Raw genomic sequence first — 16179 nt, 5'->3', positions numbered from 1 at the left:
ATTGTTGTCTCCTGCTGCAGTTCTCTGATGAAACTAGAAGCAGATAGCATATGCCTGAGAAGATGAAGCATTGGTTTGTAGCTGTACTTCTTATTCCTTGGGGTTTATATTGGGTAGTTGTCTGTGTCAGCCCAAGCAGTAATTTAGAAGCCTTTATTGTTGGAGTTAGCAGTTTTTTAATTCCCATGTAAAAATCTAGGTTAGTGAATTGTCCTCCTTGTGTTGCCGAGAAAACCCTAGAGAGAGAGCGAGATAGGTCACTGGTTTATTCCACAAACGTTCCCAGAACCTCTCTGAAATAATCTGGAAACTGGAATGTCTGCAGTCTGCTTTCAAACTGATATTTGAAGGATATGTTTTTTATGTCTCCTCCTGAGAGTCTCTCAGAGGTAGGCTCATGATAGAAAGCTGCATTTCTGGCTTGTGTGTGCCGCTGGGTGATAGGAATGATTGATTCTCATTGGCCCAGAGACTTGTGAGGAAGGCTCGTGTCTCACATGAACCATGTTCAGTTTGGCGACCTTCTACTCTCTCTCATGCTTCTAGTGCTAAAATCAGCATAGCTGGGTATGGTACTGCAGTCAGATGTGAGAGCTCCCAGTCCTTGTGGGAAAGCACCAGAAGTTTCACTTCCACCAGTGCTTTCTACAATTTTCCTGCCATTCACAGTAGTAGGAACACTCCTACTGTGTTCCCAATAGTTGGTCCCTTGTTTTGTTCTTGATTATCTCTGCCTTTCCAGCTTTTTTATACCTCAAATCCATGTGCATGTGGGAATGATGGAAATAGGGAAAAACATGCAAGGGAAGACAAATAGTTTTTAGGAATGTTGTTTCTAAGTTTAATAGACTATGCTACAGTGAGAATTTGAACAGCAAGTTTTTCTAATTTCACATAACTCTGAAATAACTAGACCGATAAGTTTGCCTGAGTGCATAGAAATCATTAATGTGTTGAGAGTGCTGAATACAGTCAGGCCCTTAATGGTTATAGAAGCATCCTTCCAGCTGAGATGTCTTCCTTAGAATATGAAGGGACCAGGGCATAACTGTCCTTGAAATATCTTGCCATTAGGTTTTAGATCCTTTTCGCTAAACCTGCTTCCTAGATTCTACTAATTTTTTGAAATCAACATCTTTTCTGGTCACTTGTCTCAGTTTCAAACTTGTTTTTAAACCCTAATACTAAGATGTCCAGATTGAAAAATTATTTTCCTTCTCCTGCTGGGTGGAGAGAGGGAGATGCTGAAGGTACCTCATCCCTCTATGGTGCAATTTTTCTATGTAGTAGAGCCTAACAGTGATTAATATTCCCCTGCTATATTATATCATAAATTCCCATCTGCCAGTCTGGTTATTTTCCCTCTGCCCCTAACTCTGCTGTTTGCTATGTGTCATTTGTGCACTGAATTCTTGTGGTTTGAATTGTTTTTCCCAGGTATGCTTCTCTGCATTCTTCCCAGATGAGTCCACTCTTGGTGATTACCTCTGCCTCCAGTTCTTCTACAACAGTAGAGTCCAGCATTGACAAAAGGTAAAAAAAAAAAAATAATAATAATAATAAAAAATAAATAAAAAGAAGCCCTACAGCTTGCATTAGATTTTCATAAATTGTTTTTCTCTAGATTGATTTTTTGCATCATTCTGCAATTACAATTTAAACAAGGAGGTTTTTAGCTCCTACATTTTACTTCATCGAAGAAGATTTTGAATCAAAGTAACCCTAATAATTCCCATCTTTCTTTGTCAGAAACTTCTGTCATGTTACTCTTTGTTTTCAAGTTATATTGCTATTTTAGTAGCGTCTCTTACCCAGTTCTCCTGACAAGATTCTGTCTGTATCCAAGGCAACTTAAATAATTTTGAGAGCAATATAGTGAAAAGTGGCATATCAATTACTAATATCCAAGTGAGTTACCTCTGGCACTCCCTTTATGCATCATTGAAATTCTGCTTGATTTAAAATGCTTAGGTGCTTTGTGCACAGTTGTTTAGACAGGGAAGATTCCTCACTAATGAAGACCTGCAGTTTTGTAATGCTGCAACATGTTCCAGCCTATTCCAGTGCCATGTGCATCACGTGGGATCTGGGCTGACAGCCAGTGCAAATGTTTCTTCAAGGACGTTAGGACATATTCTAATTATGTTTAGATTCTCCCACTCTTTTCATCTGAAGGATGTCACTCTTTCTACTCATTTCAAAGTGCAGTGCAAAATGCTCCATCTGCCAGCAGGAGAGGGGCCCACTGGTGCACTTGTGTGAGAGGCAGTATGATGGCTGGCTTTGTGAGTGACTCTTTAACCTCCAGCTGTGAGAAGTCCTAGGCCTTTGAACACTGTCGGAGCTGGCCAGTGTCCAGCAGTGCTTTCATCCAGTGCTGAAGGAGATGTAAAATTCCCGGAAGAAAAAGCTTCATTTATTTGAGCCTAGAAAGGGGAGAAGGGGGGAATGAATTGTGAGATGAAGCATCTAGCGCTCATCATAGTTGAAAAAATGAAATCTTTTGGTTAAAGGTCAAAGACTGGAGGAAAAAGGTATTTCTAGGAGCTGTGCATATAAAATGTATTATCTCTCTATCCAGTATTGGATGTATTTGATGGGGATACAGAATTTTACCTAGTGATCTTTTTTAAGGGAACAGGCTGTAGAACAGTAGGCAGAAATGAAGGTCCTCACGCAATACTGTGCACTTAACTGTAACTCCTTTGAGGTGAGGGCAGATCCATGTCTATGCAAACGACTGCATTTCTGTGGGTATGTAGGCTCAGCTTGGAGTTCCTGATGTGGGGAGGAAAGAGAGAGATACTACCCTTGTTTGGCCTTATTTTGTGAGTTATCCAAAGACAAGTCTCTTTTCTTGTCTTTGCTGTGGTCTATGCCCTCTGACCAGGCAATCAGTGTTTAATTGCATGGGCTTTTCTCTTGGAGAGCCACATACAATAACACCTTTTCAACTGTATTAATTTCTACAAGAAAATATTGTCACATCAGATCTCTGAATGCATAAAACAGCCTGCGTCAAACTTCAGAAAATCAGCCAGACTCTCTCAATCCTTTGTGACTGCTGTGATCATCCTGCTGCCTGGCGTGACCTGAGTAATCATGTATTGTCTGACTCATGCCTCAGTCCTGAGTCTCACAGGTTCACAGTAGTGTTCAACCACAGTTTGAGACCTCTGAGGGTAGCATTATGTTCAGGAAGAAATTTTTATGTGTTCAGGCAGCACCTGGCTATGATTTGGAAGCATCTTGGGAAGCCTTTTGGTGTAGGTCATGTGATATGTTACCTCTGAGCCAGTGTCACAGGTAAGTCACAGTTGAAGTGACTTTGAGAGGAGTGAAACCAAAGATTATAATCTCGAGCCTTTATGTCATTATCAGAACACAAACCACTTTCAAGTGATACATGGTCCAGCTTTTGATGATGATGATGGCAACTGTGGTAGCCACTGATTGTGATAACCAGGTGAATAAAGTTTGTGAACTCCTTTAATAAAAGATGGTGCACAGGCTGTTGTTGGGTTAGTTGCTGGATAGAGCTGCTTCTGGAGGAGAAAAAAAAAAAAAGAAAAGATAAAGGGTGATTGTTTTGTACCTTTCATCTGACCCAAACATTAGGATTAGGAGAGAGGCAAAGAAACTGACACTAATTCTCTTCTTTGCCTACACTTGGCTTCTATTGCTGTAAGATTGCTTACCTCAATATATCTAAGATGAAAGACTGGTTCTACTCTTGGGACTAGATTTACTGGACAGGAGTAGGTGTCTGACTTGAAGACTTTTCTTTGTACTTTAATGGGCTTCCCAAGAGAATTCTTCAGATGAAAGTTGTTTTTCTATGGCAGACTGCATAGAGTCTCATTATTGCTCTGGCTTTTGCTGCACAGCGCATATGTTACTGTGGGGTTGTCAACCCTTCTTCAGTGCAATAAAAATAAGTAGATTAACCAAGCAAAGAAGATTAAAGACACTTTGGGGAAGGAAAGAGAAGGGAGGAGGATGAGCAGAAGGGAGTATAAAAAGACCACAAGATTGTGAGTGGTAGGCTTCCTGGTGCATGTTACACAGGGTTGCTCTCTTTATCCCTTTTGGGTTTGGGTTAGGACGACTGAATAGAACCGATCCTGACACCATGTCGAAAGAGAAACTAGAGTCACTGGTCAAGAATATGGAGATCATGCTCTCTGAAGTAGAGCAGCTGAAGATCCACTGCACCAAGCAGACAGAGGAGGTAAACCAGGTGGTACAGGAGCTGCGCCGGGAGAACAAGGAGCTGACAGAGAAGTATGAGCACATCTGTCAGGACCTGAAGGAAGCCAAGGAGGCTATTGCCCAGTTGCAGGACACCAAGTTTGCGTTTGAGGCAAAGGAGCGACAAGCACAGAAGCTCAACCGGCAACTGTGAAGCAGTAGGAAAGAGAAGGAACCTGCTTTATGAATAGAGAGAAATCTTCAACTACTGCAACCAAAAATCCTTGGATCAGTATTTTAAAGCAACTCTCTCCCTTCCTCCTCAGACTAAACCTGTGTGCTGGAAAAAAAAATTCTTTGTGGAGGCAAGATCTCAGATGCAGCTGGAGTTCTGCCCCAGAAGGCTCTTTTGTTAACAACTAAATGCCTCGTTATGCTGGAAGGGAAATCTTATTCCAGAATCCCTTGTCAGAAATCTGAGCCACAGGCATACAGCAACGGCTGCCAGGATCTGGGCACCTTCTCATGCCCTGTGGGGGTTGCACAAGGACAGAATCCAGGAAAAGAACTGTCTCTGCCTTGAGCCACTGGAGAGAGCTGTGCTGTGAGACTTCGTGGAGACAGAGGGGAAGGATCATCATCTTGACAGCCCCTGTTGCTCTGTTTCATTGCTAGCTTTTTTCTGTGTGCAGCCAGGCTGTGATGCTGTCTTTAGATGAGTGTCAGCTTCCTTGCTGCCTGTCACTGAAGGACGCCAATGAGAGCCAACATTGTGCCTCAAGCTTCCAAGTACTTGCTATCAAGGGCATGTTGGTCCGGAGGAGCTTTTAATGCTGTTGCAGTCGATGTTGTCTTCTTATAATTCCAAAGTGAAGTAAAGAACTAGAAAGGTTTCTGTCTCAATTTCCATTTCAATAGAGCTAAATCTTAATGACTCCATGTTCACCATGCTAGAGTTAAATCTCTGCTGAATATAACACATTTTAACCTAAGAGCATGTTTTGGCACTGAAATTACTTTTCTTAAGCAGAAATAATGTGTATAAGTGGACTGGAGGTTAGAAGGATAAATGTATGTGGGGCATGGGGGTGGGAATTGCTTGTCAGAAGTTTTGCTTTCAACTTTTCTTTCTTCTGTCTGTCCTAAATGGCATTTGCTGTAGTCGGTGCCAAGTCCAGCTAAGAGCAGGTGACTTCTGACTGCACAGTGAATAGCAGGAGATCTCCGAGGGGAGTCTGGAGAGATTACTGAGAGAAAAAGCTTGGATGTGTAAACAGAGAAGAGCTGGAATAGTTCCAGGAGAATCTTTCTTCGTATTGGCCGTGTTGTTGTCTTCCTTCTTCCCTTCAGAGCTTTGCTGTATTGTTATCATTGCCAGGCAAGCTCTCTCTTCTAACAAAGGCTGAAATCTGTGAGAAGCAGGGATGCTGTTATCTGTTTCTGAGGGACTCAGGGTCGGTGTTTTGTCAGGAACATAGGCATAGTGTGCTGGGGTGAGGGAGACTAACCATACTGAGAGCAAGTAGTCATCACCGAGGGAAAAGTGAAGCCTGTCTGCTTTGGTTTTTCCAGAGAACTTCAGGCAGGGGCAGAACAGTTTAGCAAGACTTTTTAGGACTCAGTCCAGCAGTAGTGAAAATAATTGTCATTTTGTCACTGATTATAAAACACCAAGATCAGGCCTATAATTAGCTACTTATTGTTCTTTCTCTGCTCTGTCCTCTGCCACTTCAGTCTGGGCCTGATCCAAAGCCTTTGAAAATTAAAATCTTCAGATTAATTTGATGGAGCTGTGGTCCAGGCCTTCCAGCTAGAGGGCTGTTGTTTGTTTGGCAGTCAAAGTACAGGGGTATCAATGGGAACAGCTTTATGAATCACTGTGAATCACTGTAAATAGGAGCTGTGACAACATGTTTTATTACATTTGTGTGCTCTAAACTTTTATTTTTGCTTTTTTGGGTGGAGCAGATTGGAATATCTAGAAAACATTTGGGAGATTGGAGTCTGTCCTTTTTGTTTTCAAATCTAATCTGAATATAAATTACCAGCCTTGACTTTTTGCTACTTGCTTACCACTAACAGCTTGGGAAGCAAAAAAATAATTAATCACTGTATTTGTTTGTATAAGAACTAAAACTGTTTTCTCTGGGAATTGATTTTCTAGCCCAAATCTGCTTACCACCTGTGCTTTCTTCTACTTTTTATATATAATTAAAATGTAAAATCAACAATAAAAAGAAAACGAACAGCCAAGGGATCGTCTGTTCTGGATAAGGAATTGCCTCATTAATGCATGTATATGTTATTTCTGAGTGTGTGCGCATGCTTGCTAAAAATAATTATTCTACTGTAAATCCTCTGCAGCAAGGAGTGGATTAATGGAGATCCTCCAGATCTCTCTGTGTTCCGAGGTTAATCTTTCTAAATGAGATTCTCTGTGTGGCTGCCAAATTCACCCTACGTAATATTTAAATCCATGATGCAGAAGAAGAAAATGGGTTTGAAGGAGCCTTATCTTAAGTTTCTTAATAATTAGTATTCTAAGTGTCTAGTTTTAAGGAGGGCTGTGATTCTATGTAAATATTCTAGGATTTGAGATAAGACTTTGGAAAAACTGGACGCGTTATCCAGTGCTAGAAAAAAATTAATATAGCTTCCTCTACCTTTCCAATAGATGCAGTTATGTCCTGGTTTAGTTTACACTGGTTAAACTTGGGAATAGTTGGGCTGTTTTGAAATCAGCTGAAGTCCTACTATATGCCAGCTCTCTGTTTTCATATGCAAATATCTGTGTATCCAAGTAAGGTCTTAGCAATGGATCAGTGCCTTTGCTTGGATCCTGAGATGCAGTATTTTGGAGTGTCTTTCAGAACAATGTTTTTCTGGAATTAGTCACAGCACTTGGAAGTTGTTAGTGCTTTTTGAACATCAGCACTATCACTGCGTGCTATTATTCTTTAAATGGCCTAAGGATGAGGAGCTGAAGTATATGTGGGGAGGGGGGGGGAAGGGAAGGAGGGAAGGGGGCGGGCATCATCAGTTTTTTCAGAACATTGGCATGATTAGAAGACATGAATAGAAGTTTTGCCTGATTTGGATGACAATCAAGATAAATACAAAGTGACAGTCTTACCATTTCCTTTATCTTGGAAAGGGATGAAGAGAGGTATCTAATTCTTTTAATATAAAAAGCCAAATTATTTGAAGTCTGTCTTGGAGAGCACAGCACAGTAATTGGCTTAGTTGCCAAGAAGAGTCTAAGAGAAAGAGACCCAATTAGACCACGTGTCTGTGAGTTGGTCTGTTCTTGGAACAGATTATAGCAAAATATTGATGACTTTTCACTGTTCTGGGCTGTGTTAAATGGAAGTGCCCAAGAAGGGAGGCTCAATAGGAATGAAGCTTATAGTTTAATTACAGAAAGCCTCTTCTTCTGACACTGAGCATGAGTGTACTTGGGTGAGTGGGAAGGAATTAAATGGTGCCCATGAGCACACAGGCTGATGGATAGGAATCCCTGGCTGTTAGCTCACTGAACAAGAAACCATGTTGCTGAATTGAAAGCAATAGCTAGATGTATTCTGGGACTTTTAAGTATAAAGTATAAACAAAGAGGAGCACAAACTCACTGGGGAGTACTTGCTTACTGAACCTTAGAACAAGCAAAAGTGGACTGTTTCTGTCCACTGCAGCCAGGAAAACAGAAGGAAAACCTAGGAGTCACCTACAAGACCCCAAAACTTCACAAATCATAGCTGTAGCACTCCATGAGAGAAGTGAAAGAATCCTATGTGATACTTATTTCCTTACATATCAGTGCTTCATGAAATTCTACCTTTGGAAAGATCTCCAGATTTCAGAAATACAGTATCTCTTGAAGACCTTGTTAAGGTCAGCAGCTGCAGTTTAATTCTCTAGATTAAAAATCACAGGGAAATTTGAAGACAGTATAGAAGGTGACTCTCAGAAGTTTAGGTCTGTTTGTCTCCAGTTGCCTGTTTGCAGTTCTCAAAGTCCTGGATTAGGGCATTCAGAGTTGGGAACCAATATCCCTATGAACACTGGAGCCTATTCTCCATATGTCTGATTACAATTTACTCTCATGTACTCTACTGGAACCCAACACACTGGCAAACTACAAAAAAAATGATCTCTACTAGTAACAGTGCCTATACAGAATATGTACTAGATCAACTGTTCTACAAAGTCTTGAAAGAGTTCCTGGATGGAGAAGGGAGAGAGGAGTGTGTGAGTTATTACAAGAGCACAGCAGACTTTTATGCAGTTATATTGTAAAGAGCTTGCAACAAGCTTTCCAGCACAGGAAATCAAACCTCTTTTCCTGAGGGGTTAAGAAAGGTTTTAATTCTATATACTGATAGGCTGTAATTCAGAGGGTTAAATGGCATGCCTAACCTGTGATACTGAGTAGGAGTCTGAGAAGAACTGAGTTATCAGTACTTTATTCAAATTTGAAGAAAAGTTCAGATTTAATCAAATTTTATTATTCTGCCTTATCTTTAAAAAGAAAAAAAATAGTATGTAAAAAAATGTGCAGTTTTCAGACTGCTGCGCATCTGATAGAAGGAATGATGGGCTGCAGTATCCCTGATAGCAGTGGACTTAGTTTGACATCCCAGAGGCCCTTATTTCTTTCCTATGTCATTCAGTCATCAGCATGTTTACCTGGAGTGTCTGATTGCAGTTCAGTGTTAACGTGTGCTCAGAAGGATTTGAAGATGTGTCTGAACAGTATGCCCTCAAGTACTAGGCTAAGGTATAGAAATGGCTGTCCATTTCCATTACATAGGCTACTGCAGTTATCTAAGAAATTGGACATTAATGTAACTGGAAAAATATTTTGCATAGCAAGTCATGAGATACTTGAGAATGGAACCTAAATCTCGTGACTTGAGCCCAACTTGGTTTCTAGTTGAAGAAATTATGCTGCTTTCAAATGAAATTAAAAAAAAAAAATCCAACAGCTGATACTATGGAAGTTTTGGATATCCTTAACTAGTTAGACTGGAGCAGATCTGTAAAGTATGCAAATCTTTAGATATTTGAAAACATCCTCTGGCAGTAAGGAATCCTGTTGGCTTGTTTCTGTGAAAGGTACTTCCTGGAGCATAATAACAGAAAGCTGAAGTCTCACTGCAGACCTCTGTCCATATAACTGTTGAAATCCCAGCATCGCAGCTCCTGTAGAGAATGCCTGCTTCTTAGCAAAAGCACTTAACTGATAACTTTAAGAGTGATATCTTGTTCAGCAGTATGCATTTAATATGTGTTTACCTCAGTTGTTGATGATCTCATATGCGACATCTAGATGCCATTGCCTCCAGGCCAGTCACTGGATAGAGCTGATGGCAAGAGTAAAATGCCTCAGGTTCTGAATATATTCACTCCATAGTGAATTGTAGTTGTCTTATCAAGAGACAAGAATGGTCTTGAATAAGTGGATTATCATACTTTCACTAAATGGTGGGTGATGAAAATAATTGCAGCGTAAGGATAATGTTATTTCTTACAGAGAAAAGGCACAAACACAAAACATTCTTTAGAACTGCAGGGCAAAGATTTGTTTACTCCATACTGGATTGTCCTTTTTCTGGCAAGGACTGGCCTTCATTTTGAATCCCACACTAATAGCTGCTGATTTTTGTCGTGTCCCTACTGGAACTAGGCTTAATTTCTTTAGTTAATAAAAGGAGTTTCATCTATGTTTCATGCTGCTTAGTTGTGATAAAGTCTGGTCACTTCTTGCTTTATTTTAACATATTAGCAGATTGTCTATTAAGGCTTTATGGGGTTAAAATAAATCTAGATGTGTTTACACAGCATCTGCTTTAATGCAGTAGGCACAGCTGTTTTTGGATGTATTTTGGCTAGATTCCAACACGGGCAGTCACATTTTCCCTGTTTCTGAACTCCTTTGTAGCTTAAGCTGTCAGCCAAGAACATAAGTATTGCAATTAGGCTGCTATACCTGTTTATTTCAAAAAAAATCATCTATTAAGGGTCCTATTGCTGTGAGAAGACATTTTAAAAATCAGGTTCTTATTAATTCATCTGGAATTGTGTTTCGTTCTATTAGCTTTTGAATGTTTCAATTCTTTCAAGTGATGGAAGCTAAAAGCTTTAAAGTGATCTGCAAGAGTGGTTTATTTGTATAAGACAAAGCATTCAGGCTTTTATTTGTAGAGGATCAAACATCATAAAGCTTAGGATATAATCGTGACAGCTGGCAGGATGGCAATAGCCAGTGGCCAGTTGAGAGTAGGAGGTAGGTAAAGAAAAAGGGCAGGCTGAGGTAACATCTTTCTGAAAGAAAGAGGCCTGCAGGTTGGCCCCAGAAAAATTTGATTCTAAAGGGGAACAACAATTATCTCTGTATTTTTAATTAGACATTAACAGTATTCCATTATTGCTTCTTCTGAAAAGGGGAACATAGATAGTCATGCATCAGCAGTCGAGTGCATTGTATCTTTAAAACTTTGAGGTGCTCCTGCTTGTTGGAGGTGATGACATTTTGTGTTGGTTTTCCTGTTATTTTATCCTGTAGACTTTGTTTATTATGTCAGAACTAGCTTGGACAGCAAAGTACAGGATTGTTTTTGCATGTGGAAAAGTTGTGACTTTTATTTGAACTGTCCCACATGGGATAACTGTAGAATTTGAGTGCTGTGTACCTTTTGTAGCTAATTGCCAGGCAGGGATTGACCAACAGGGATTAAAGCAGCTGTAGCCTTTGAATAAAATTGCTTGCAGTAGTATTTGCGGTTCTGTGTCACCTGGAGCATTTCTGACATTGTTGGAAGCTTCTGTTTGGAGCTGTGTGCTGTCTAGGCTTGTCAACGATTGTCAAGGTTATTGTCTCTTTTTCTCAGGTAATGCAGTAATGTGGCCGACAAGAGTCCAGCAATGCCAGCTCTGGATATTTCATTGCATATCTTGATGTCTTCCTTGCAGATCCAGTACATGGAGTTACCTGAAGGCAGGAGGTTCAGCTTTCCTTTTGAAAGTAGGGTTCTGTTCCTCACAGTTTCAAATGAACTGCTGATGAAAGAGGACTCTCAAAACGGAAGGCAAATAAGAAGAAGAACCCAAACTTAAGTTTTAAACTTAAGTTTTAAAGCTGTTGTCGTAATCTTGGAGATATCTTTCATAATATTTTTAAGTAGGGTGAAAATGCTGACAGCTGTTTGTAGTTGCTGATCCAGAATCTATTTTTATAGATCAGTGATCTTTGTATTTCAATATTTTATGCTTCACAGGGGATAGAATCAATAGAGGGAAAAAGAATCTGTTTTCTAGATAAAACAACATCATCATTTAAGTTGTTATGCAATGACTTCTCCAGTATCCACATGATTAACAACACAAGTTTTCCTTGTAATGCATCCAACTATATTTGTGTTCCTTCAACAGCTTTTCTATTGCAAAACTGTTCCTTCCTGGGAATTTTAAGAAGGTATCTAAATTGCATGACATTTGTTCAAGGCAAAAATAGAGAAACCTGAGCTGCCATTGTATTTGGTTAAATTCATATCTTATTCATATAAATTCGTATCCTAAGTAATAGCATTCTCAAATCTCAGGGATCTGATTAACTCTGCTTATAGCCAGAACTAGCTGATAATTGTATCTAAGTTCAAACTTTCTTTGGTCAAAAAAATATTTCTGAACTGTTTCAAACTTCAGTTCTAAAGGAAATAATTTTGGTTTAGAGTTAGGAACTTACTAAAAGGAATACCTAAGTGATCTGTCTCACTTTTGATATGCTGCCTACAGCTAAAATACAACTACTTATAAGGGCTCCACCCCTTCAGTAACTTAAGGCACAATTTAGAGCCAATGTGTGCTCGCACACAGACTACAGGAGCTAGAAACAATTCCATGTTATGCATGTGCACATGCACGCTTAGAACTCTGGCTTTCCTAAGCAAAAGAAAACTCTTGTGAAGAAACTTGGAGGCTGAGGGGGTTAAATGAAACCCAACTCCTTTTCCTGTGTTGTAAGGCTTAGTAACCAAACAGAAGCTGGAGAGAAGAGCGGGTTAGGAGCCACTATTTGAACCTGAACGATAGTAAAGTGATTTTTGCTGCTTGTCTACAGAGTGGCATCAGTGCCTCCAGCTTTTACACTCACCATTCACAGGTACACGCAGAAGGTAAGAGTTGTTTTTGTGTCCTGGGCTGTCTCCTTATGCTTCCGTCTGGACATCTATTTTCTTTCAGTGCTGGGTTTGGGCTTTTTTTTGTTTGTTTGCATTAAGTTACCTTTGATTTTCCACTGTTGTTTTTCTTTAGTTCAAAGAACACAGGAGAGAAGAGTTACCACATTGCATGCACTGCAAAATCGGATTTCCTGGTAGGGAGGGAAGAAAACATTTAATGTGGTTGGTGAACATTAATCCCTTTCCCTCACAGTTAATTACACTATAACTTAATGTAATCAAAACTGTTCCTGACACTGTGAGTGAGGAGAAACAAAAGGGTGGAAGGGTCAAATGCATGTGCATCACCAGGAAAAAAACACAGAAACCAAGACACACGTAGCAGGGGTACTGACTGGAGAAACATGCTTTTTGCTGGTAGAAATTAAAAAAACCCTGCCCAGGTGTTAGGACTCTTAAATTTGCTAACCACAATCCCTGGAGTGCTCAGCTGCTTCTATTAATGTTCTAGCAGGGGAGGGAGAGTCTCCTGATCAGTCTGCATTGCTTTCAGCTGTGTGAGGCAGGATCCATTTTGGAGTCTGATTCCAACTTGAACAGTGGTGCTTGAATCAGCAGACGTGCTTGCGAAAGGGTGGTTTGCAGGATGGGATCTCAACCTAGAGGAGGTCTGATGTGTGAGGGAGGCCAAGAAGCTTCTAAGGGAACTGTGCTGGTGAGGAGATGGTAATGGAATGGTGGCAACGTGGTAGGGCAGTCTTGGTGTTCGTTGTGGATGGTTGGATGGAGGAATGTTTGCTTAATAACTAAGTTTCAAAGCTGTGATAAAGTTAACAATCTTGAATGGAGTTCCTGTTGTTAGAAATAACTAAGCTTAGTAAAAGAGATCAAGGAGATTTTAAGTTTTGTTAAGTCTGTCTGCAGGGACCCTAAAGAACACCTTATTTATTACTTTTAGAAGGGTCTTCACAAGGCTTAAAAGTTTCTCTTATGCTTTCTTTATTGCACTTAAAATGGCTCTTCACCAGCTTTTCTGCAACTTACAGGTTTTTTTCCTGGTCTCTTAAAGACACATCATCATCTTCTGTAGTGCGAGAGCCAGGGTCTGTAAATGGAGCAGCTGTGAAAAATCATTCTTTCTCAGGTGCACTTTGTGGGTGAGTTGGTGTGCTGCACAGCCATGTGTGTTGGACAGCCTCACCGTTGGGCTTTTAGGATTAATGCTCTGCTGTTAAAAGGAGTGAAGAGAAGCGTGTGATGTGCAACAGAAGTAGGTACGACTATGTATCTTTGGCATGTCATTAGCTTGAATTAGTGCTTTTTGAGGTTAGTGAAACAGAACAATTAATGCAAAAATTAAAAGCATAAAGTAAACTCGAGGTCTCCAGAAGTTTTGCTTTTAGTGTATTTTCTTTATCTGTGTGAGATAATTTAGACTTCAAGTGTACTTCTGGGTTCTCACGCGCCAGAGAGCATCCTGGCACCTCAGAGGTGTTTTTGAAATATTTTCTATCATGAATGTAAACACTTGATGGTTTAGGGAAATGCTGCTCTGTAGTATGTGCATATTCCAAATCTCTAGTGAACTGTCCACTCTGAATGTAGCTTTGGAGAAAAGGATTTTGACGAATGACTTGAAGGGATGTTTGAGAAAAGGTATAGGTCTTTCTTTGCTATCCTCTCTCTCTCTCTCTTTATGATATTAAGAATAAAACAAATTAATTGGCTTTAATTTTAAGGGATACAAGCAATCATGGTTGTAGAATGAATTATCTTAAATGCTGGTCTTCAATAAGTGATAATCTTCTGATGCAAATCCTGTGTATCTGTTTTGGGGATGGAGTTCTTTCTCTAGTCCTGCTTGGTAAAATGTCTTGTTGCTTAAGGAATTACTTGCCTTACAAAGTTGGCACCAAGATTTGATGGAGTTGATGTGAAAGACTGTGCTGAAAGGATTCAGGAAACGGGAAAAGAGGTGTCTTGTTGGTTCTACCAAGAAAAATGGTTGCAAGCTTACATGTGAGCAAATCTTTTTTTAAAAGAACTGGTTTTTTTGGGTTTTTTTGTTTTTTTTGTTTTTTTAGACAATAGAGAAATTACAAATGTATATATACATATATATATATGTATACATATATATACATGTCCAGTCTTGATTCAGATGTCCTTCTGACTGTGATATATATAAAGACAAACTAATGTTCTGTGCCCTGAAACAGGTAGGGTTTAGGCTGCCAAAAGGCTTTCTTATTGTTCAGAGCATTGTTAAATGCTTAATAAAATGTTAACCATTTTATGATATCATGTATGCACTTTATGACTCACCAGTACACAGGAAAAAAAAAAGCTTTTTTTTTTTTTTTTTTGTAAGAGGATGAGATATGCTATTTTTGTGTAAGAACAACATGTAGAACACATTGGATGTAATTACAGGTGTTCTCACAATTGGTATTAGAGCCTTGTCCTTAGCTGATACAAGGAGGAATTGTTCTTCTGGTGTACTAATGCTGAGTGAAGTACTGAAAAAATACGCTGGTTTCCGTTTAGATCTCTGAGAAGCATTAAAACTGATGATAAACTCCTTACAGTACCCACCATAGCTGCAAAGACTAGACGTTTGGATGAGTGACAGATGGTTGCTCTGATCTAGCACAGTCGTTTGCAGTTATGCCCATGGTATGATGGACTTGACAGAAGGGCTTATCTCACTGGAAATTATACTCTGCTGAATGCAGTTTCACTGTCTTATTTTTTTAACCTAACTACTGGGTTTGAAATAGGATTTGTTGTGCTCCAATATCTTTTCTTGGATGATGACTAACAGAAGTTACTAGATGTGTGAGGAGAGACCTTAACATTAAAGATTTGATTGGTTAAGTAGTCATATGCATAGTCTCCGTACAAAACACTTGTTCATGCTAACCCTACACACTAACAAGCTCAAGTTTTCCTGACATACAGATACGATGTATGGAAATAAGTACTGTCAAAAGATTGTTTATTTCTCTGCTTAACTCTTAAAGAAGTAACTAAAGGTTTTGCTTTTGGCATCTGTGGGAGAAAACTGTCTTAGAGCAAGGAGCCAATCTATATTTAAATCCCACTGTTGTAAGTTTGCTGTGATCACACAGCTGAGCACGTGCTTCTTTTTAGATCTCTCCAGGCGCTGCCATGCGATCACATTCTCCTAAGATCTTTTTTACAAAGTTAATTTTTGGTGACAGATGAAAGATGCTTGGCTGGTGTCCTTAGAGACTCTGGCCCTATTTCCACTAGCTGAGGTTCTGCCTCCTAAGTTAGCTGAAGTTGTGGTGTTTGATTTTTATTTTTTTAACTCTAATTTTTCCCTATCTTTTGTTTCTACTTCTGTTAATCAGCTTTGTGTTACATAGCAATGGAAATAAGCCCACTAATTTCTCTGAAGAATTTCCTGCTTCATGTCACCAGAGGTATGTCAGCATCATAGTCTGCAAGGGTAGCTGCTTAGGGAATAGATGTACCCACACTGGTTGGTTGTGCTTGGCCTATTTGCACCTATATGTAGGTAAAACTTAATTTATTTTTTTTTTTAAGTAATTATTTTAGATGTGGAATTAGCAGCAGTTGAAACCTGTGTGAGAGTCAGGGTAAATATTTTTGGTTTTCTATCAACATTGTTGTTTGTCATCAAACAATTTGGATGTGACATGAGTGTTCAGCAAGTACACTGTTGAATGTAATGTTAATATCCTTTCAGAGAAGAGATGTAGATCCTGCGAAGACACAAAATAATTTGTATTTTTTTAAAAGTTTCCTTTTAAGATAGCAC

The 16179-nt window shown here is 39.5% G+C and overlaps 1 protein-coding gene and 1 long non-coding RNA gene across 9 annotated transcripts in view; one reads left to right on the top strand and one right to left on the bottom strand.

The window, feature by feature from the left end:
* The window catches only part of PAPLN (papilin, proteoglycan like sulfated glycoprotein), a 63524-nt gene that overhangs the window by 1322 nt on the left and 46023 nt on the right, over nucleotides 1-16179 (top strand). For 2 of the 8 annotated variants that reach the window (XM_052695489.1, XM_052695487.1), the window contains exon 1: nucleotides 12556-13086. In XM_052695489.1, the coding sequence (XP_052551449.1) occupies nucleotides 13018-13086 (69 nt within the window). In that variant the 5' untranslated portion in view covers nucleotides 12556-13017. Of the gene's footprint in view, nucleotides 1-1437; nucleotides 1534-10843; nucleotides 12366-12555; nucleotides 13087-13113; nucleotides 13646-14717; nucleotides 15821-16179 lie in introns of those variants that run through there. The other 6 variants (XM_052695492.1, XM_052695495.1, XM_052695491.1 and 3 more) reach the window with 6 other exon arrangements.
* LOC128086669 (uncharacterized) lies at nucleotides 818-12837 on the bottom strand. Its single transcript, XR_008209473.1, has 5 exons — nucleotides 12767-12837; nucleotides 12344-12562; nucleotides 3288-3545; nucleotides 2696-2778; nucleotides 818-2426 (listed from the first exon to the last, which is right to left on the bottom strand). It is a non-coding gene; the product is annotated as an uncharacterized LOC128086669 (long non-coding RNA).

Source organism: Tympanuchus pallidicinctus, unplaced genomic scaffold (assembly GCF_026119805.1).
Source record: "Tympanuchus pallidicinctus isolate F22 unplaced genomic scaffold, pur_lepc_1.0 scaffold3, whole genome shotgun sequence".
NCBI lineage: Eukaryota > Metazoa > Chordata > Aves > Galliformes > Phasianidae > Tympanuchus > Tympanuchus pallidicinctus.
This window is presented reverse-complemented; position numbering and strand designations above follow the sequence as displayed.